General features: G+C 33.7%; 4 protein-coding genes across 7 annotated transcripts; 2 read left to right on the top strand and 2 right to left on the bottom strand.

The window, feature by feature from the left end:
* Window positions 1–200: 200 nt before the first annotated feature.
* On the top strand, window positions 201–2273 carry LOC111018750 (copper transport protein ATX1). Its single transcript, XM_022294985.2, has 3 exons — window positions 201–360; window positions 1333–1408; window positions 1879–2273. The coding sequence occupies exons 1-3, from the start codon at window positions 352–354 to the stop codon at window positions 2085–2087; spliced, it is 294 nt and encodes a 97-aa protein (XP_022150677.1). The 5' UTR covers window positions 201–351; the 3' UTR covers window positions 2088–2273.
* A 2720-nt stretch (window positions 2274–4993) lies between these two features.
* LOC111018649 (large ribosomal subunit protein P2z) lies at window positions 4994–6654 on the top strand. The gene is made up of 3 exons (XM_022294828.2): window positions 4994–5155; window positions 5956–6188; window positions 6414–6654. The coding sequence occupies exons 1-3, from the start codon at window positions 5068–5070 to the stop codon at window positions 6438–6440; spliced, it is 348 nt and encodes a 115-aa protein (XP_022150520.1). The 5' UTR covers window positions 4994–5067; the 3' UTR covers window positions 6441–6654.
* A 903-nt stretch (window positions 6655–7557) lies between these two features.
* INV-E (alkaline/neutral invertase) lies at window positions 7558–12517 on the bottom strand. Of its 3 annotated transcripts, XM_022294824.2 has the most exons (8): window positions 12468–12517; window positions 12253–12343; window positions 10798–11547; window positions 10527–10692; window positions 10223–10434; window positions 8961–9454; window positions 8824–8872; window positions 7558–8168 (listed from the first exon to the last, which is right to left on the bottom strand). In XM_022294824.2, the coding sequence occupies exons 3-8, from the start codon at window positions 11455–11457 to the stop codon at window positions 7842–7844; spliced, it is 1908 nt and encodes a 635-aa protein (XP_022150516.1). In that variant the 5' UTR covers window positions 11458–11547; window positions 12253–12343; window positions 12468–12517; the 3' UTR covers window positions 7558–7841. The 3 variants fall into 3 exon arrangements, with proteins under 3 accessions (XP_022150516.1, XP_022150517.1, XP_022150518.1); XM_022294825.2 differs by lacking the exon at window positions 12468–12517 and having other exon boundaries at window positions 12253–12419; XM_022294826.2 differs by lacking the exons at window positions 12253–12343; window positions 12468–12517 and adding an exon at window positions 11635–11659.
* A 2672-nt stretch (window positions 12518–15189) lies between these two features.
* Window positions 15190–20387, bottom strand: CDC2 (cell division control 2). 2 transcript variants are annotated; one of them, XM_022294816.2, is made up of 9 exons: window positions 20231–20387; window positions 19754–19802; window positions 19477–19661; window positions 18764–18884; window positions 18100–18273; window positions 16900–17063; window positions 16372–16459; window positions 16209–16277; window positions 15190–15603 (listed from the first exon to the last, which is right to left on the bottom strand). In XM_022294816.2, exons 2-9 carry the CDS (start codon window positions 19760–19762, stop codon window positions 15514–15516), a joined length of 900 nt encoding a protein of 299 aa, XP_022150508.1. In that variant the 5' UTR covers window positions 19763–19802; window positions 20231–20387; the 3' UTR covers window positions 15190–15513. The 2 variants fall into 2 exon arrangements, with proteins under 2 accessions (XP_022150508.1, XP_022150509.1); XM_022294817.2 differs by having other exon boundaries at window positions 16209–16262; window positions 20231–20386.
* Window positions 20388–22176: the final 1789 nt, after the last annotated feature.

Genomic DNA, 22176 nt, shown 5'->3' with positions numbered 1-22176 from the left:
GAGTTTTATTAACACATCCCTATTTCCTTTACTAAAAAAACGTGTAAATAAATAAATAAATATATATATAGAGATACATAGAGAGAGAATATGGACCAAAAGATTATTAAAATATTATTGAAGAGGGTGCAATGACTAAAAGGTCCTTGATGGTAGTTGAAATTGGAAAGTTATCCTGTTGGGAATCGGGCGTGATTTTTTAATTATCGGGTTGACCCGACCCACCAAGTAGGGTATATTAAAGCCGCGTGAACATCCTGGCAAGACCCATCTGCGCAGAGATCGGCGAGGGCGATTTTTCCGAGACTTTTCTTCGTCATTTTCTCCTCCGAATTTCTGTAACCTGTAATCATGTCTCAGGTATACTACGAATTTCTCGGTTATTTGCTCTTGTATGCAATTGTCGGAGATCTTTTTTCGGTTTTTCTGCCTTACCTTTTTGATTTCTCTCTCTCCCTCTTTATCTAATCGATCTTGTGATTACGAGATCGGAAGTTACGTTATTTCATTCGCTTTTCAAACTTCTTACCAGCAGCTCGGTGCATGGATTGTTGATTTAAATTGAAGTACAATAATCTGTTCTAAAACATTATGCAATCCATGGCTTAAAGGCTTCAATGATGAAAGAACTGCTCACCTGAGTGTTGATATCTTGCATAAATTTTACTTATCTTTTGCGATTCGGACTTACGGATGTTCGGTTCTTTTAGCATTTTATCTCTTCTTCTTTTTCTGATTTTTCGTTTCTCCCTGACGTTTTACGAATTAGTTTTTCATTTAACGTGAATGCGATACGAGTGATAAACGCGACAGTAACCATGCCAATGAGATCGAAGTCTGAGAGAGCTCCATATAAGCATTTTGTTAGTATCATATACTGATCAATATATTGGTCAATGAATTACAAAGGAAGCTTTGTCTTGGTCATATGTCGAGATTGCGAGGTAATTGATTGCATGTTTTCCCAAGTTAAAATGTTCTTGATCGCTCATGATCATATCAGTTCTGCTCTTTTATGCGTTTTCTAAAACCTAATTTAAGTTTTCCTTGGGGATTTGAGTTGTCGAAAAATCAGTGAGAATGTTTATGGATACTGCGGACGGTACACAAGTCCCGACATACAGATAGGATTGGATGAATGAGTAAATTTCTCTTGAAGAACTTGGTAAAGAACCAGAGATATTTAATTCTCTTGTCAATTTAAATGCATGTGGGAGCGGAGCTAACTTTTATTTATTGGTATCAATTAGCAGTCCATATCCCTCCCTCCAAATCTAGCGGAGTTCTTTGATTCCAGCTAAACAATACGGTTTGGAATTTGTTTTGGTGCAGACTACCGTTCTCAAGGTTGCTATGTCATGTCAAGGCTGTGTTGGGGCCGTTAAAAGGGTACTGGGAAAACTGGAAGGTTTGTTCTTCCTCTGCTAAAGTTTGGTCGTTTTATGCTGTGCTCTTATTTGTGCAATCTTTCTACCAGAGTTTGAGGTTCAAATCTGAAAGTTTCATATTGCATTTTTGTGGTCCATATGTTTCGACATTTTTATATTCTGTTGAACGATATGAAAATATTTTTGGACTGATGTGTGAATTCTTGAAAGTGTGAACCGTTTCGGGTCAATTTCAACAAACCATATATATGCACGCCTGGCTAATTTTATTGCCAATTTAGTTCTCTTTTATGTCTAAGTTTGTCAATCGTTCTTTAGTTATCTGGAAGATCTGGTGCACCCTTTACTGATTTCTTGAATGAAGATAATTAGATATTAAATCTATCGATATTGCAACATCGAGTGTCCTTTAGTCTAATCTCTTAGACTTCTGCTATTAGCAATCGACTATCAATTCTTATATTTATAAGTTCTTGGCTACCATGTCCAGGAGTCGAGTCTTTTGATGTCGACATAGATGCGCAAAAGGTGACTGTGAAAGGAACCGTGGGGCCTGACGTAGTTTTTCAAACTGTTTCAAAAACTGGGAAGAAGACTTCCTTCTGGGAAGCAGAAGCCCCGGGAACAGCGGCGCCAGAGGCGCCACCTGCACCAGCTGAAGCAGAAGCTAAACCTGCTGAGCCTGTGGCTGCTGCTTAAGGTTTATTCCATTTGCTTAATGGGAATGGTCTGTTCAACGCATAAGCTCTTTGCTTCGTGAAGTTAGTAATGTTGTAATAGTACGTGATCTTGGACTTTTAGTCTGTAATAATTGATTGGAGTGCTTCTTGTATGACCTTTCTACTCTAAAACTTAAATATAGATATATTTCTGTTTTTGCCTCGATTCTCTCTCTCTCTCTCTCTCTCTCTCTCTCTCTCTCTCTCTCTCTCTCTCTCTCTCTCTCTTTTTCCCCTTCATTTTGACCTTCTGCTTCCTTCAGTGGCTTCTTGATATTCTTTGGAATGGTTCAGTTCCTTGAAGGACCTTCAATGGCTGGTGCCTAACTTCCTGTACTAATTTGATTCTGATGATTTGCATTGAAAAGTTGGTTAAATCTGTATTTTGATCGTTGAGTTTGTTTTACGGTTTGTTGGAGAAAAGCGTAAAGATGACAGAGTATTATTATAGGAAACTTTCGTTATACTTATACCCCACTTCATAAGATGGATATCAATTTTAATACTCGCATATAAGCACTTTCGAAAAGTTAAATGTATATTTTGATCGGTTAAAGTTTGCACCATTTCTTTAGAAATTTATCAGAAATTTGAAGGAATAAATAATTGATTATGGTTAAAATACTTTTAGTATTGGTTCATCTTAATCGCTACACTTTTAAAATGTTCATTTTAGTCCTTATAATTTCAAAATGTTAATTTTGATCCTTGTACTTTGTAGTCCTTATTTTAAAATTTTTTTCACAAAATCTACACATAACGAAAATCATTTAATATAGAGTCTATTTTAAAAATTTTTACACGGAATCTACACATAATGAAAATCATTTAATATAGAGTCATGATTATGTTTCAATAAATATGTTAAACGTAATGTCATATTGAAATTGTGATTAAAAAAATAAGACTATAAATAAAATTAAGAGTCCAAAATGGTCACTTATAGAGACCAAAATAAATATTTTAGAAGTATATAGACTTAAGTGAACCGGAACCAAAATAAATATTTTGAAAATAGAGAAAGCAGAATGAACCAAAGCTAATAATTGAGAACTAAAACAACATTAGTTTCTATTGCATTTTTAAATGTTAAATTTCATTTTTTTTTTTTGAAACAGAATGTTAAATTTCATCTCATCATAGTTTTCTTATAAAATATAGTTGACCTTGCATGGATTACAAAATTCAACCCCGCTCAATCGGATGTATTAACTAAATAGAATGATGTATGTATCTATGAGAGTATAATATCTATGAATTTATTTATTTATTTTCAAACACATTATTGAGTATAGACTTTGATGGAATTGTTTTTTAAATCGATATTTTGAGAATGTAATTGAAAATTTGAAAACGACGTAATTGGAAAATGTTACAAATTTTAGAGAGGAAATCGAGTATCACATTTTTCTTTTATCCAAATTCTTTCGCTACTAAAGGTGAGATTTTATGGACCAATTTGTTAAGATCCTCCAACATCTTCATTGATATGTACTTGGGCATAACTCAATTTGTCGATATCATTTATAATCATTCCCAGCTCATATTCATAAATTTGCTTGTGGGTAGGTACAAAAATAAGGATTGCCACTCGGAGATACGCAGTGAGATAAAATAGTTTTGATTCCAATTCCATAAAATTTATGGTAAACATTTCATTCTATTTGATTTCATTCCCATTCCAAGCATTGTGAGTAGATGGGGCATGTATTAAATCTCAATAACAACCATTTACTTGCCGATTCTACGAGGGAATATAGTCAAACTCCATGTCCCATGATGCCCACATACCTTAAGAATTAATTCATGTGTTTTCCGACACCATTATTGTTATGTTAGGTGTGAATTTGAGAAGAGTTCTTAGTGTAAGGATTTGAAGTGAAACAAATATTGTAAGATTTGAAAATAAAATGATAGCATTCGAAAAAATAGAAAGGAAACAACAATGTAAGTGTTTGAATACATGATTGCTTTGATACCATCTTAAAACGTTAATAAATCACTAATTAACTTTTTTTTTTATAGATTTTTTTTTTACTTAAACAAATGAATTCAAAAGTTTAGGCTAATGAGTTAGGGTAAATTTATTTCATTTATGGATACGATATCAGAGTAGGAGATCATATCTTCGAACCCTCCATTGTCATTTCCTCTACATTTAATATTGATTTCTGCTCGTTTAGCCTTGAATGATTAAATTTACTCTAACCCATGAGCTTACCTTACAATTTAACGTTTCTAACTTTTTATAAACATAAGCTTTTGGAAACAGTTCCTAAGAAATGTTTCTAAAATTATATAAAAAATGCAGAAAGAACATAATCGTGTTTTGTTTATATTTCAAGTTCTTTCTAATTTCTAATAGATAAAAGCATTATTTTATCAATAGTTAGTTATAAAATGTACATTTAATATAAAACAAAAAAACATACCAATTTTGAATATTGAATTTGAAAAATTAACTTTTCATATAAAAATTTTAGAGAACAAAAAACAATAAATTGTTACATTTAATTTTTTTTGTTGGGTAAGAAAAGTACTAAAAACAAGACGGTTCCTAAATGTAATTTTATTTTTACGAATTAAAAGAAGAAAAACAAGAAACAATACGAAACCGGCCATAAAAAGCAATCCAGGTTCCAAACCGGCTATATCATGACATTGACATGACTCCAGGAAGGAAAAGGCAAATTTTGAAGATGGTGAGGACACGAACGGTGGAAAGTAAAGCGGGTTGGGCTCGATGGGTCCAATTAACGGGCCGATAACATCAGGCCCAGTCCAAATCCCATCGGCCCAAAACTTGGATAGCTGCGCAATCTGCGGTCTGCCAGGCGCTTGAAATAACCAGAAACCCTACCTCTCTCCTCTACATACTATAAATACGAAGCCATCAACAGCATTTACAGAACCCTAGCTGAACTCTCTCTCTCTCCTGTTTGCGATTTGTTCTGTGAAGGATGAAGGTCGTAGCTGCATATTTGCTGGCCGTTTTGGGAGGCAACCCCAGCCCTTCCGCCGGAGATGTGAAGGATATTCTTGGATCTGGTACATCCGCTTTTCGCTCTCGTTTTTTCCATTAGTTTTCATCGATGTTTTGATTGTGGTGGAGTGATCGGGAGTATCTCTGTTGATGTATAATTATCCTTGTTCTTTTGATTAATATGTCTTGCTAGTTTGATCAGTATGTTTTATTTGTTTGATAGGATCGTTTGGTTCTTTACTTTCTTCTGATTTCCTTCGATTTGTTTCGATTTTGAGCGTTGTCGAGATTCGGAGTTTTGTTGTTGAACTATTAGATTAGTGTTGGTTGATTGATTTCGCACATTTCGGGCTGTTCGACTTCAAATTATGGCAAATTATTGACGGTTTTTTAGAAGATATATGCATCGTTATTGTTTGTCTTCTTCATATGTGGATCCTGTCATTTGGCTAGGCTAGCGTTTGAGTTTTTTCAGGTTATATTCGTTCGTTAACGCAGTTTTTGACTATCAGCTCGTGCTTGAGAAACAATATGATGAATGATTCTGTTATCTGTGGCTGGATATGAATGGAATTTTCAAGGAGGAAGTATCGATACTACATTTATCGTTGATTTAGGAGAGTTGTGCAGTACAAATTATTTAACTTACTTTAGACGCTTCTTTTGGCTGGAATAGTGTTCTTCTAGTCGTTATTATTTGACATGGATGATTCTAAAAGCTCTTATATTTTGTTTCTACTCTTCATATTTAATGATTTGTTATACGTCTGAATTCAATTTCTCACGTATGATTTGGATATTGAAATACTTGAATGTAAAATATTGCCAATGGGGTCATAATTTTCTTGTTGGAACTATTTTGCAGTTGGAGCTGAAATTGATGAGGACAGAATTGAGCTTCTCTTGTCTAATGTGAAGGGTAAGGATATTGCAGAGCTCATTGCATCCGGAAGAGAAAAACTAGCATCTGTTCCTTCTGGTGGTGGTGGCATTGTGGCGGTGTCTGCTGGAGGAGGCGGAGGTGGTGGTGCGGCTGCTCCTGCTGCAGAAGAGTCAAAGAAAGAGGAGAAGGTCGAAGAGAAGGAGGAATCAGACGATGTAAGTTTCATAAATGTTTATGAAGATGTTGCTTGGACATGCATGTTAACAGTAGAAAATCTCACATTCTTAATTATCGAAACTCTTTCATGAATAATATGTTCCTAAGCTCAATTGAAATGCCATAGGATCTTTACCTTATGACAGTTTCTTCACATAAATCTACTTGAACTATGAGATCTCTCCACAATTTTCTCTTATAATTCCTTGTTTCATGTTTTGCAGGACATGGGCTTCAGTCTCTTCGATTAAGTATAATTACAATGTCGAATGTTGTTCAGAGATTCTTCAAGAGTTTAGATTGGAATTTTTGTTTTCACATGTAATCTTTTTAACCTTATCCTGCTGTTATGATGAGCCAAATGTTATTTTATTTTCAGTTAATGAATTTCGTCGTAATTTTTGGATGTCCCTAAACACCTGGTATAATATTATATGAAAAAAGGAATTGGCGTTATTGCATGAATTTCAATCGCAGACTATTGCTGCTGCGCTTCCTTTTGCAACATCTAAACTAAAAGGAGACATGGGGAATGGCTTCTTTGACTTAGTTTATCAAAGGAAAAAGAACAGCAACTGCAAGAGCTGAGGGTAAATTTTCTACCCATATTTTTGGCTAATAACTTTTATTTTTATTTTTTTATTAATTTTATCTAATTGAAAATTTGCATACTCAATTTCTCAAGCTCATCAACCCCCTTGTTTGAAATGGCTAAACAGTATCGTGCTTTTTCCACGGGTGGAAACATATAAGTACCCTCGTCTTGGGTGTGCAAGACTTCAAATGTGTGATTATTGCAGTTTCTAATTAATAGAAGTGAACTAAATTTACATGAAAACAAAAAATATATTAATGGTTGATTACATGGGTTATTCCTAGATGGAGTCAATGATTAATTAAGAAGTTGGAATGTTGTTAGTACGCATTTTCTATAATAGATGTCTGATTTGGATGGTGTGGCATTTTGTTTGAAGAATAACGTTCGATAATATAGAGTACATATTTGAACAAGTTATTTAAAAAAAGAAAAAAATGAAAGTGGAAAGCTGCCCAATATTTATTTATTTTTATGTGTATATATATATATTGTAATTTGATTTACGTATAAAATATACAAAAAATTAAGATCAACCTCAAGTAAAGAATTATAATAGACGAGAAAATTTTTTTTCTAGTTACATTCAATTTGTTTATATATAGTAAAAAGGTCGTACAATGACTGGTCTATAAGCCATTTGAAAAGAAAATTTTGTTTTGCAGTTTTTAGATAGGTTCAAAAAATAATTGAGATTTACGGTATTGTTCTACAGATTCCATAGCGTCTGAACCCTCATGAGCTACACATTACAATACATCAAACGGGCAAGATACATGTAACACAGTATATTATATATGTATAAATAAGTGAATAAGCCTGTATAAACTCAACTTAGCCATACAACAAATGGTAAGATGACAAATACACTCATTGACACGAGTTCGTATTCTCCACTTGTATTAAAAAAGAACATGACAAAATATGCTACAACCGGCTATAGGAAGTATTGAGCTTGGATATACCTTAGACCATAAATTTGGGAAAGTAGCAGCCAGCCCCTTGGCTGCACCCAGTTGAAATAGCGTAGCACCAACCAAGCTTTGTTCTGGACAACTTAAACTATGAAAGTCGGATTTGAGTTCTTCTGGCCACGCTTTCTTCTCGGGCTCGAACTGATCATGCAGGAGAAGGCATTGACAAGATCCGAGTCCTCTTCGGTTATTAAAATTTTGGCCTTACTCGGTTCTGCGAGCAGGAGCTTGCCCACGAGGTATCCTGCAATTGACCAGGTTTGGAATAGGTGTGCTTGTTTTCCAATAAACCTTCCTTTTCTCGTGTCGTAGTATTCGGGCCACTTGTCTCTCGCCAGACGTCGCTCGGCGATCTCAATGGCTCTTGCTGCGGTTTCTGGTCTATCCATCTTTATACAAGCGACTGTGAGCTGAGAAGGGTATCAAATACTTCAGCATCAGTGTTTCACATTTTGAAGTCAATGACAATAGGCATAAATATAGGCATAGTATGCTCTTTTGTTGTCGAGGAGAGTTCGAAAGTAGAGGCACAATTGTTATCGAGAACAAACTATTTCAGTATCAAAACTGATATGGATTATGTTCCCATTTATTGTTTTCTTGTTTATTGTTTCCAATGTTAGAGAAACATCCGTGTTTGAAAATTATTCAAATTCCTTGTTTATGATTTGTAAGAAATTTTGGAAATAACACAATTAAATTTCTTGAATCTTGCTCTCGTTTTTTCCAAATCATAAATAAAAATATTAGTTTATCATTCTCGACTTATAAAATAGATAATAAATATAAGATAAAAATAATAGTTTTCTTATTAAAAAGTTTAATTTTTTTAACTTAAAATGTTAGAGAACGAGAAACAAGAAATAGATGTTAGCAGATTTCTGTTTGTTTTTTTATGATAAAAAAAGAAAGAACAAATAACAAGAAGTAATTACCAAATGTACTTCTGATTCTATTTATTAAGAAAAAGAAACAAGAAATTGAAACGAAGAGGTCTAATAAATAATTTCTCAAAACTTCAATATAAAGCATGTTAGTGAGATCAGGACTTTGAGAGCAACAAACCTGCCACAGTAATGTTGGCCAAGAACCTGCATTGTGGTACGACCAAGGCCTGCATCAACAGAAATCAATTTTTTGTTACCAAGAAAACAGGGAGATTTTACTTATGAATCTTACAAGTACCAAGTCGAGTAAATTACGTGTTCTTCGGATCGCTGCCGGTGATAATCTGCCATTCCTGACCTTCAAGAGCCGGATAACAAATCTTGAGAGGCATGTCTGCTACTAAATCCCCCCATTTGGATTCAATGAGATCCAAAATGGCATGTGACTGATCTATTGTAGTAAGACTACTCACTACAGACCACAAATTTCCTAGAGAAAAGAATCGGAAATCCATGTGAGCTGGTTGCAAGTTTCCAATTAGATAACCTCCTTTATTAGGCATCCATTCCACCAACCAAGAAGGAATTTGATCAGGGTAGATGTTGAATTTGTTTACTGCATCATATGAGTACTCTTCAGTCGTGTAGCGATAAATTTCATTTAGCTTTCTCAAATCGACCCAATAATATTCTCTGATATGAAATGATAGAGCAACCAGACGATTGTTGAGCGCACGGATAAGATCAGCCGATCCATCCTCGGGAGTAAGCATCTCGCGTGCACAGAGTAATGCTGAATAAAAAAGTGCCTACAGAACTCAGAAGAATGTAATAAGGATATATCTTTACAATTTTACCATGTAATCTGTAGAAGACAGACCATGCCACAACATTTTATGTGCAGGTGAAATCTAAGGTGAAAAAAATAAAAACATTAATTTGATTTACTAATTTCCAGAATGCAACTGCAAAATATAACTGCATACTGTTAATTCTTTAATATTTTCACTTAAAAAATGTAAATAGGAAATAAAAACTTCTTACATGCATGCTTGCTCATAGTATTAAATGGCTCAAACAACTTAGGCGCACTTTTTAGTTTTATGTTTTTTGAACCTACGCTTGTTTTCTCACTATTTCTTTAATATGTTTTTCACTTTTCTTGAAAACATATTTAAATTATTAGCCAAATTTTGAAAACAAAAACAACATTTTGGAAACTACTTTTAATTTGACTTATATTTTGAAAATGTTTTTTAAAAGTTGATAATAAGACAAAGGAATACATAAGTGAAAGTAGTGGTGGTAAGCTTAATTTTCAAAAACAGAAAACAAAAAATAAAATGGTTATCAAACGGGACCTTAAGAATGGACATATGTAGATTTCCTTTCCTCTTCATTTGATCTATAGAGCCCATGGAAAAGTTAAGTTCCTGACTCCCCTTTTCACTTCTAACATTTCCAATGCCATGACTTCCTTTGAATACATTAAAGGAAGGCAAAGGAAGGCAAAACTAAAAAAACAAAAGCAATTAAAGTTGAGACTACTGAAATTGAAAGACTAGGTTGTTGCTTACTTGGATTTCCAGAGGGTGACCGTGAATTCCCATACGACGATCTATCATACAAGAACCATCAGTTACCAGTAAAGTAGGGAACATATCAAAGCCATCAGCAAGACAAAGCCTCAATATCATTTTGATCCCAGTTTGGACATCAACTCTCTCCTGAACCGAGAGATCGCCAGAGCATTTTCCATACGCACGCAATAGAATTATCCACCACAATCCTATGATAGAGAGGCAGGCGAGTTACTTTATCAGATTTAGATATACAAGGGACAAACTTTTCTTCTAAAAAAAGACTTGATGTTCTGTGTACCTGAGTCGACAGGTGCAACACGACCAATTGCTGCCTCCCCAAAGTCAGGATCCAAAACCTCTTCTGTTGCCGAGTCGTCACCATCTAAAGGAACTGTGCGTATCTTGAAACTAGCAGGCATTAATCCTTGACCGGGACTGTGACAGTCCATAGTTTTCTCCCAGCTCTATGAAATAACGGATCAAGAGCATTAATCAAAGAGGTAAAAACAATAGAAGGTAATTAAACATCACCTCCATGAATTGACTGATAGATACAAAGTTCTGATTACCTGCAACTGAAGCGTGTGGAGGATAAAATTGCGAACAATATCATACTCTCCCTTCAATAAGAAAGCTATTCCAGAAGGTATGAAATCGCGTATAAAGACCTGATCATAGTTCAGTAAATTAGAACTAGTACGGTCTGTTGCAGCAATTGTTCCGACCGGGCTGCCACAATAATAAACAATGGATTCCCGAAGCAAGTCCCATGCCTCATCCTCAATGGACTCGATACTAATCTTACTAGAGGAGTCTATAACAGCTCCATTTGTGCCACTAGAAATCGGGCTCCTGATTTCCTGTTTTGCATATTGAACATCTTGAAGTTCCAAAGCATTTGATCCATTTGGTTTGTTGTTGATTGGATGTGGTGTCTTTGAACTATCCAAGAACCATGTTCCATTTCCACTTTCTGGTCCACTTTCTGCTTGTTGGCATTTGCAACTGTATAACAGGCGACGATTACTTCTCCTTTTCCCACAAAAGCCTGTCTGTAACCCTTGTAATAGCCTACTCGAGCATTTTGAAAAATGGCTATGTTTCTTCACTAACTTCACTTGTGATTTAAACGAAAATGTGGAGTCCAAATTGTTCGAATACGAGTTTGAAAATAAAGCACGAGGTATGACCCCAGAAAAGATTCGCAGAGCTGCTTCAGACGTGCCCATCTACGAATAAATTACCGAACCAAACGATTGTGATCTAAATTAAAAGCTCCCCAGTGCCAATGCCAGGCAATTGGAGAACCCGAATGATATCTGCACGCACAGAGAGAAAGCATTCATGATCCAATAGAAACATTGCATTCGCAACCTTTAAATTACAGGACGAATATAATTTCATACAAGAGAATCCATTTCATCGTAATATAGAGAATCCATTTCATCGTAATATTGAATGTTTTTCCCCAATTTCCTGCTCTAAGAAGAAGGAAAATAGCAGAGATAAAACGTAAGCTTAGGGTAAGAAAATCAAAATCTACACATCAAACAATTTTTTAACATGGCCGAATCATTGAAACCAGGTTACAAGAGAAAATGGCGTCAGGAAGCCTAAACATTCCTGCTTTCTTTGATCAGGTTATCTAATATTTACCAAATGATTCACAATCCATAGCAGAAACATTGAATCAATAATCTCTATACTAAAAACCACAGCATCTTCAGCAAGTAATAGAGATTAGATTCGAGCAGCGAGCGAAAGAAATAGGACACACTACGAACAAGGAAAAGAAATCAAAGAATCAAATACAATAACCTCCTAAATTCTAGTTATAATCGCCTCAAAATTCCAACTAAACGGGAATCATATCATCAATTAAATGTAAATCCAATTCTGAAAAAATAGCTAGAAAAAAAAAAAAAAAAGAGAAAAGAAAACTATGATACTTCGGCGCCAGATTCCGCGAAAACGAAAACGCAGAAATTGAAAACAAATAGTCGAAGACAGAAGCAACAACTCACCGGATTTTATGATGTAATGAATTTTTTCTCGGAGCAGATAGAAAACTCGGGGAAATGATCGCAGAGCTATGAGCAATTTTCCGGAGATTTCCTGAAAAATGAAGAACCAAAAAAAAAAAAATAAATAAAAATCACTATCCTCAGCCCCACGAAATATAAAAAACGTGTGTTTTCACAAATTTGTGCAGTGGATGGAAGAGGCAAAAAAAATCTACCTGTATTCTTACATGAAGTCGTGAACTTTTCCTCTACACTTGTTGTCCACATCTCCAGGATTTTTCTTTTTAAGTGCTCTGATTTTTTCCTAAAAATGTTAAATAAAATATAGATTTCTACCCTAAAATTTAAAAACCATATTTTAGTCTCCCCAATTTCAATAAATTTCAGATTCGGTCGTTGGGAACCAAAGGTTAAAATCTTTAACTAAAAAATTGAGATGAATTTTTTGAAGATTCAAACTCTAAATATTCTTTTCTGACTGTTGAAAAACTTCATTTTACTCCATGGTTAAGAAGGTGATGTGTAATATATATATATTTTTACTATATCTTTTATTAAAAAATACTTACTACAATCAAGATTTTAATGACTTGAACATAACTCAATAATAAAATATTAATAGTCAAAACGATTGACATATATCTCAAATCAACGGGTTGTGAATTCGAATCCTGTTCCAATATGTTGTACAAAAAAAAATAAGATATTAATAATTTTGGTTATTTGTCGAATATTTGAATTACTACCTATAATGATATTTGTCGAACATTTTACTCTCAATAATTTCGGTTATTTGTCTAACATAACTCAATAATTAATAAATTTAAAACATGTGAAAGAGGGATTAATATAAAATTTTACGGACCAAATAAAAAAAAGAAAATTATAAAAATAGTACAAAAAGGAATATGAGATTAGGTTTAAAATTTTACATAAAAAAAGACATAAATTGTAAATTTAAACAACTACGTTAGACCACCCAAAAATCACTTTTTCTGATATTTTTGAAAAAACAACAAAAAAAAAATTGATATATTTATGGATACGTATTTATATTATGATATTTAGTGTATTTTTTTTTTAAAATGGATGGGTTAATTACAACCTTTAGGTTCCACACTATAATTAAAAAATATTTTTAGTGATGTCTGCACAAGGATAGTTGAATCATTGATTATCTCTAAAAGTTCAAAATTTGATGTAATTTTTTTTTAAATATAAATGATATATATATAAAAATATATTTATTATTATTGTTATTATTATTTTATAGAAGCATGCATGAATGTTGTCAATTTAGTGACTTATTGAGAAGGTATAAGTTTCTATAGATCATCTAACAAATAAAAGATATTTAGTTCATATATTAAATTTGTATTACCTAGAATTGATATACTGTATCTATATTTTATATAAACCTAAGACTTATGAAATCTAGGATGATATCTTTATAAATTATAAATCTAAAAATGAGTCAACTTAAACATAGCTTATCGTGTTAAGACATCAATGTTACTCACACGCAAATGAAATAGACTATTCAATTTATTTCCACAACTCAATTACACATTCACACAATTTCGAGCTTATTATAACCGTGGACCAAATATCCCCTTATATCAAGGTGGTGATCTTTGACTTTTGTAAAGAAAATGAAAAAGTTCTATCATTCTTGACCTTTTTGTATAAACCTCTCTCCCATTTGAATTTTACAAATAAAATCAACACCCTCCCCATAACAATATGAATATAAATACTAAAGAGGATAAAAAGAGATTGAAATTCTTGATTGACAAACCAATCAAAAATAAAATAAAAGGAAATAAAAATAATTGTCCAGACATATTTTTACAGAATTACCCTCAATTAACACACCTAACATTTTGAAATCTTAGCTTAATCATAATTGGACAATAATTATGGTTCGACCAAAAATTCTAGAATAATAGGAGTGTTTTATAATTTATACATAGCAAAATTATGGACTCTGCATTTGTTTCAAAGGATAGTAATTTTTGAGTTTATACAATTATGATTGTTTTTGTCTGAATATTTGAAGCATAATTTAATGTTGTGCGTACCAAAGAGAAACACATGGCCGAAGCCTTACCACTCATTGCCAGCAAAAACAGAAGCCAGAGTTTGACCGCAAGCATCTGTCTGTGCCTTATCCAACTGCCACACCCTTTTACACACCAAGCCTCTCACTTTCACGTGAGAAAACTTACTTTTTAAATTTTCTTTTAATGAAAAGTTAAGATAATAACATCCAAGAAAAAAAGAAAAATATATATATGTGTGTGTGTGGAGGAAAAAATGCATTTGATAACTTTTTCGTTTTTTTGATCGCCAGGTTAAAAAAAAACACTTTAATAAATTCCCCAAAAATCATTGAAACGTTTGTCATTATTAATTTTTTAAAAATGAAATGATAAAATTACAATTTTGTTCACATTCAGAGGAAAAAGAAGAGGAAAATTCTTGGCTAGTGAGGAAGAATTTTGTCCTCACAATCATTTAAGTTAAGGGAGAGAAATGGAAAAACATAAAAAAAAAATAAAAATTTGTAATTTTTCCATGTGGGATTTTGTCCTCATCGTCAAAGAGCCAAGCCAAGTACTATCTTAAAAAAGAAGCAATGAAAAATTTCACTCATTATCCTAAAAATTGAAGACAATGCACAATAAAACACATGCTTCTCGAAGACGAGAAATGGAGTAAAAACATAATCAATGGCTCTAAACATCTCTTCCACAAACATTAATCCCAGAATCAAATGAATTTTATGTGAATAATACATAAAGGATTAGAATCAGATAGAAAATACTTGCCTACACTCATCAGTAAGAGTTCCTACTAACTTTCTAATATGACGGTAAAAATATATGATTTTCCAATCGAGAGGGCAAAAAATTGGGTAAATGATAGCCAGGAAGATTAGAAGCAGAATCAAGAATTCTCACATATATGCGTGTATTTATATATATATTGGCGCCAAGACAAGAAAGAGAGCAAGTATGGTTGGAAAGCCAATATTCTGTTGAAAGCCACATTAACAAAACCTGATCTAAGTTTCAAGAATCAGAGGGGAAAGAAAAATAATAAAACCACTAATAAGAAGCAGACGACAGCACACTCATATATATATTTATATATATATATATTTTTTTTTCCTTTTTAATCACGCAATTAAGACCCATAAATTGCTACACAATAGAGGGAGCTATATAGACACTCTCCTTAGGAGGATTGGTAGAAGAATTAGGGAACAAACCCAACATCTTTGAAGTATTCGTGCTCAAGAGCACTCCTGGCCGTGACTCTTTTGGTGGGATCCAAGCACAGCATTTTCTGGAACACAATGATCAACCATTACACCACACAACAGATATATTGCATATAGTTTAACTTCTACTACATCCAATTTGAATATCGATTTGGTAGAAAACAAGACGTTTCAGTTTTTGTTGAAGTAATGTGAAAACAGGAATGAACCGTTCTGGCATGGTTAAGAAATTAAGGGCTCATTTGGTAATATTCATGTTTCTTGTTTCCGTTTCTTCATTTATGATAAAGAAAAATGAATTGCATGACCCTAACATCATGAATGTAAAACGAGAATGCTACAGAACACGGTGAATTACTAACTACAGAACTAGTTGTAAATATTTAGATTTCTTAAGAAAATTGGAAACGAGAAACAAGAAACGGGAACGTTACCAAACGGGACCTAAGTTTTTTTTTTCCCTCCCTACCAAGGAATTGATTTGAAAAAGAAAATTAGACAGGGTCTGGGGGAGTCAGATACATACTGTTAGCATGTTACAAAAGATAACCAACAGTTATTGATCCGGATAATGTGATATCATGAATGAAATTTTAAATGAGAAGGAAACAAAAAAAGTTTTGGTATTACTATCACTTCTCATGAGCCCGATGAAAAATGATGTACTTACAGAGAGAAGATCAATGCCAGCGGATTCAAGATTTGGAACTACAGAAGCCAGATCCTGTGCAGGTAGAGACTGCGTGAATTCAAGCTTTTAACCATGGAGTAGAGCAAACCAGAGAGTGAAATTTTGGCAAGATAAGAGAATAAATGGAATTTAATTCAATCACCTTAGGAGGCCACTTGGGGAAAGCAGACTTAAAATCAGGCAAAGATGTAACACCAGGCCACGTATCTTCATTTGGAGTTCCCAGAACTCTTTGTATTCCCATACAAGGAGGTTAATGAAAGCATGAATATGTTAGCATAGACAGACACATAATTAGAAGAGAAATATTGCTTTAGATGCTAGCCTAACCATACTAATATTGAATAACACGAACCTGCTCTCGTTGCCTTTATTTTTCAAATTCCCAAATCCCTCTCCTTAGAGGAAAAAAGAAAGAAGAATAAAAGAAAATAAAGGAAAATCCACCCACCAGGGAAAACACCTCTTCTCTAGATGAAATAGAGGAGAGAAATTTCATTGGAATCCTCCCAACTGTATCAAATATTATATTACGACACCGACAAAATATCAGGCTAGTGTATAGTCAACTTAATTCGGCATTATCATGATTATAAATGATCTAATTTGGTAAGTTATGGACTAAATCTTCGCAGAGAGTGAAGGACAGACACACTGTAAAGCTACTTACCTAAATATCTTAAACAATTCATCAATCTCAGAGTCCCCAGGGAATAATGGCCGCTGGTTAACCATCTCAGCAAATATACAACCCACTGACCACACATCCACAGGGGTGGAATAATGTCGGGAACCAAGTAATATTTCTGGTGCTCTGTACCAAAGTGTTACCACCTATATAGAACCTCCATTAGTTATTAACTTCAGAATATAACAATATAATAGATTAACACATCAAAGAAAACGTAAATTAGATTCTTGGAGTATTTTTTTTATAAATAAAATAATCAAAATTTGAACCTAAACTAACCAAAAAAACCATATAGATTGATTCCATACAATCGAGACTAACACGTTTTCTAAATCTTACAATAGTTTGGTATCATAAAAAATGTTAATGGCCTAATTAGGAACATTCTACTATCATCAACTGCAAAGAAACCCATTGGGTTTTTCCTTTTGAATCTTTTTGGGGGTAAGAAAATCAACAACTTAATTTTCTCATTGAATTATTTTTACGAGGAAATCTGAATGTTCTCATTAATAAGATGATGAAAATATCTAAAACCATCAAAATACATGAATGTGACATTGACAGACGTCAGAAATCTAAACCTCTCCCGGAGATCATGTTCTAAAGCACACTTCTGGCAAGTCCTCTTTCAAACACGGAAATATAGCCGATCCCCAATTAGGTATTTTAGCTTCTTTACATGGTAAACGACCCAAAGGCTTACTGAACATTTTTCAAAAACTTTAGATTAAGGTATGATGTTGTCATTCTTCTGGTTAGTACATAGGCTCAGAAAGTTGCTCCATGGTTCAAGGGTTTCAATAGTTCGGGGAATCCAAAGCTAAGCATTCCTGCCAATGTTTGTCATTAGATGAAAAACATGACCCTAAACTTACCTAGCCAGTTTCCAAATGGCTCCCGCCTACACCCATTTAATGAAATTCTCCTCATTAGTTATGATTATCTGAAAGAACAACCAACTACACATCATACTAGTGCTTCAAATTATGTTTCCAATATATATATATATATATATTTTTTCTTCTGAGAAACAGTTTGTACCACTATGTTTACATTTGAGTGAAGGTAAAAGAAAACCTAAGGATACAAATTCAATATATCATTATACAATCATGCAACGATATAAAAATTCACAATATGGAAAGGATGAGATAATCATCCAGTGTATATCCATACCTCATGCGTGAATGTTCTAACAGGAATACCAAATGCTCTTGCCAGTCCGAAGTCAGCAAGCTTCAGGGCATTGGTACGACGATCTATCAGTAAATTTTGTGGTTTTAGATCTCGATGGAGAACTCTATGAGAATGACAATATGCAATGCCACGAAGAATTTGGTAAAGAAACATCTGCATAACATCAGTGGAACAAAATTTTCCATTAGAGAATCTCGCTGCATCATATTTGTTAACCCAATAGCTAGAACAAGATCAAAGGAAAATATCAGGAAATGAGAGAGGGAAACAAAAATAAAGCTGAAGAAATAAGCATCATGCTGAATTGATAAGGAAAATATTGTATAAAAACTAATTCTTAAGATCAATTAGGAAGAAGAGGGTATTGCACATACTAAAAAGGAATTCCATGACCAAAATTGATATAGCCATTAAGTTGCTTGAAAACCATGAAAATACAATGATTAAGAAATCCACGAGTCTATGAAGTCAAATAAGATTTGAACCTCATGGAAAATTAAAATATGATTTTCTACGGCTAACAGGATATTATATTGATTAACCAATCCGCGCTCTAATGTTAAAATATAAAGAAAGAACAAGATGTATTTAATAACATAGAGGGCAGATAACTACAAACGGAAAATGCAATGCAATCACTCACTTTTATTTGACGTGGATCCTTTGAAAATTCAGGAGAGGAATCCATGTGCTTCTTCAAATCCAAATCCAGATACTCAAAAACAAGATACAGGCGCTTCTCGCTGTGCACTACATCTTGTAACCTATTGACAACGAACCAATAGAAGACTATCTTGTCATACATACGTAGAACTAAGAAGCATCACAGATAGCAATGATTTAGTTTGCAGGTCAAATTCATCATACACAGAGAAAAGGTACATCATCCCCATATTTACTTGTCCAATTGCAAACTATTGAAGAAAAGATAATGAATTGAACGCTCTGTTTTTATTGGAAACTACATGTAAGACATCTCGGTCTTAACTACATGATAGCAATAACGGAAAGTGAGGCTGCCTTTGAGATGTTAAACACAGACACCTCATAATAAACAAGTCACAGATAGTCCAGCCAATATCCGTGAATAGAATATGTACTTTCTATGTAGGGAACCCGGAGATATTGAAACTGACATTTGCAGCTGCTTTTTTGTTGCAACATTGTCTCCTGACACTACACTTTTCAAAATAAAGGCTCCTTAAAAACTCAAACTAAATTAAAAAAAAAAAAAAAACACTCATACATTGAGCAGATTGAAGAATCATGTTGTTTGCCCTTAAAAATGGAGTTATATCGAAGATTAGACGACCGGAATTGGTTGAACGAGGGTAGATAATTAATAGTGATACGTACCTCACAATGTTGCCATGCTGCATTTCCTTCAACAGTGAAATTTCACGAATGGCTGTGCTTGGCACTCCCTCATCTTCCTGCTCCAAGCGGATCTTCTTCAAAGCAATAGTCTCATTTGTGACACGATCGCGTGCCTTGTAAACCACACCATAAGTTCCTTCTCCAATCTTCTCAACTTTCTCATACTATGAAGCCACAATTATCGGAAATAAGAACATGAATATTGCACAAAAACGAAACAGAAGAACACATTTCAGCATCCAAAATCATCGCTAACCTGCTCCATCGAGTCGAAGAAAAGTGCCGAAGTTCTCAAAGCTTAAATCCTACAAAGAACAGCATAAACGACGATGTAGATTTAGTGCAACACAGACCATATAATATATAAACAACAAAATGATGATAAGAAAGCGGGGAATGTCAGAAACGCCAATGAACACCACTGAAAAGGCGAAGAAAACAGATTCGCACAAGTCAAGGATCGGATCCGCGTTGAAATGGAGTCAACTCAGTCAGAGTAGACTCGATTATACTCATTTGGACCACATTGGAAGCAAGCATTTCGGAAACGAAGTTTAACATCGAAATCTCTCCAATCAATCGCTCATTCTCTCTTCTTTCCTTTAACCATTTTTCCTTTCTTGGAAGTACCAAATTACTATTAGACCAAAAAGCAAAGTGCAGCAAAAGTATCTGCTAACTAAATTAAAGAGAGAATAACAAGAACAGATAAACTAGAGAAGCAAGTATAAACCTGCGAGAATCAAAGCCGAACCCGTCGGAATCGGGGACGGTCTCGAGACGGAGAGAGGCGCAGTAAAAATGGCGCCGCAGAAGAAAGAAGAAGAAGAGGAGGAGGAGGAGGAGGAGGGGATGGAAGGCCAGTGGGTATCTAAGTAATTTCACGTAGCTTAACTTTTTTTATTGGCTGCTATTAATTTTAGTCTTTTTTTATTATTATTATATTTTGCAATTCCAAATATTATAAATTAGTTTTTTTTGAACATTCAGCCAAAAAAAATCCATTTCATTTGTTTTTAACCCGCGTGAAATTTTAAACTTCCAATCTTGAAAAAGAGTATGAATTATGGTCAGATTAATTTTAAATTTTGTCTAAAAAATTCCAAGTATCACACAAATTTGTACTAATATCAATCCCCTAAAGATTGGAATATAAATCTATCATCTCATATCTAACTAAAAGAGAATATCCAACTTAGACCAATAAATACACTTTGATTAAAACATATATTTATAGGTTCGAATTCCTACCTTGTTGTTATACTAAAAGAAAAAACAAAAATAATTATAATAATAATATGGTTATTTATTTATTTCTACTTTTTGTGAAAAGAGCTGCCACAGCTGCTGCCTCGGCCAACCAGGTAAGCGGCTATCGCATATGATCTGAACGATGCTCGAGAGTCGAGGCAGTGGGCTGGACCAGAAATGATAGAGCCAGATGAGCCCAGATATAAGGCTTTTAGGCCCACTCTCTCATCTTTTTTTTTTTTTTTTTTGTCGCTTTAATGCTAAAGGAATTTTCCATTATTGAGTTTCCCATTTCCTTGTGATATATGGGTTATTTATTTCCCTCACTCTCTTTTTCTGATCCAATTTCTTTACCACTTTTTGTAAAATTAATAATAGGATAGAAGAAGGAAATAAAGTTTTAGTGATGTGAACAATTCATATGGTCTGGATGGAAATTATATTCTGTAAATATTTGAGTATTAAAGTATATATTTTGTTCATCTATTTTCACACAAGAAGCAATCAAATGAAAATGAAGCTTGGAAGAATGTTGCTATAGAAGAGGATGGTGAAATAAAACGCACCTTATCTATTTTCAAGTCTGAATCGTTTATGGGTTCGTTTCATACACTCGATGTGTAAGAATGTGCAAAATCCTATGGGTGCTGGAATAAGAACTGTTGGGGATATTGGGAATATTGGGAATATGTAATGGGGGAGGGAGATAAAAACTAAAGAGTTGCAAAGAAAAGAGAGTTAAGGAAATTGGAATTTGATTTAATTACCCCTCCTTTTTTGGCTACATAAACAATAAAAAGTTTTAAATTAAATTATAGAGTTCATTTAAGTTTGTAAAATTTAAACCCCATAATAGCCACTTACGAATTAATAATTTCTATGTGTTTTCCGACACCAAATGTTGTAGGGTCAAACAATTGTCCCGTGAGATTAGTTAAGGTTGCACTAGTCTAGCACTCACGGATGTAAAAAAAAAATATTAAGTTTGTAAAATTTGGATTATGTTTTCAATTAATTATTGTCATTAATAGTAAGGATGTGACATGTTTATTAAATTAATTTAGATTTAATTAGTGAAATGTGAGCGATAATTGAATAGACTAATGTATAATTCACAAGCGATACTTTTTCATGCTTGAAGCAATGTTTTTGGCCTCAGTCATCAATCAGATGGATGCGTATTTAATTTCTTGGCCAAGTGGGGAAGGAATTTTGCCGCAAATTTGGCAAGCTAACTACTTGCATCAGGGGAACAACAAAGACATATACCATATAAAACTTAAAAAGCACACCCTCGAAACCCTTTACATAAATGAGGGTTTTTTTCCTCACAAGTTTAGAAAAGAGAGAAGAAAACTATTCCCTTTTCTAATAATGATAATTTCAACTCTCGCGGTCTTTAACCAACCTAAATATCGCTAAATTGAG

The sequence above is a fragment of the Momordica charantia genome, assembly GCF_013281855.1.
Source record: "Momordica charantia cultivar OHB3-1 chromosome 9 unlocalized genomic scaffold, Mcharantia_2.0 BLBB01000009.1, whole genome shotgun sequence".
In the NCBI taxonomy this organism is placed as follows: Eukaryota; Viridiplantae; Streptophyta; class Magnoliopsida; order Cucurbitales; family Cucurbitaceae; genus Momordica; species Momordica charantia.
The sequence above is the reverse complement of the archived record's forward strand: the minus strand, read 5'-3'. Positions and strand labels throughout refer to the sequence as shown.

What these genes read in the sequence shown, in the direction of transcription:
- LOC111018750 (XM_022294985.2), top strand. An exon ending in GGTACTGGGAAAACTGGAAG is followed by an intron (nt 1,409 to 1,878) that starts GTTTGTTCTTCC and finishes TACCATGTCCAG; the next exon opens with GAGTCGAGTCTTTTGATGTC.
- LOC111018649 (XM_022294828.2), top strand. Translation starts at nt 5,068, where the DNA reads ATGAAGGTCGTAGCTGCATATTTGCTGGCCGTTTTGGGAGGCAACCCC. An exon ending in GAAGGATATTCTTGGATCTG is followed by an intron (nt 5,156 to 5,955) that starts GTACATCCGCTT and finishes ACTATTTTGCAG; the next exon opens with TTGGAGCTGAAATTGATGAG. An exon ending in AGAAGGAGGAATCAGACGAT is followed by an intron (nt 6,189 to 6,413) that starts GTAAGTTTCATA and finishes CATGTTTTGCAG; the next exon opens with GACATGGGCTTCAGTCTCTT.
- INV-E (XM_022294824.2), bottom strand. Translation starts at nt 11,457, where the DNA reads ATGGGCACGTCTGAAGCAGCTCTGCGAATCTTTTCTGGGGTCATACCT. An exon ending in TCCACACGCTTCAGTTGCAG is followed by an intron (nt 10,693 to 10,797) that starts GTAATCAGAACT and finishes GTTATTTCATAG; the next exon opens with AGCTGGGAGAAAACTATGGA. An exon ending in GGCAGCGATCCGAAGAACAC is followed by an intron (nt 8,873 to 8,960) that starts GTAATTTACTCG and finishes CTGTTGATGCAG; the next exon opens with GCCTTGGTCGTACCACAATG.
- CDC2 (XM_022294816.2), bottom strand. An exon ending in TCCCCAAGTGGCCTCCTAAG is followed by an intron (nt 16,278 to 16,371) that starts GTGATTGAATTA and finishes GAATTCACGCAG; the next exon opens with TCTCTACCTGCACAGGATCT. An exon ending in CTGGCATTGATCTTCTCTCT is followed by an intron (nt 15,604 to 16,208) that starts GTAAGTACATCA and finishes ATTGTGTTCCAG; the next exon opens with AAAATGCTGTGCTTGGATCC.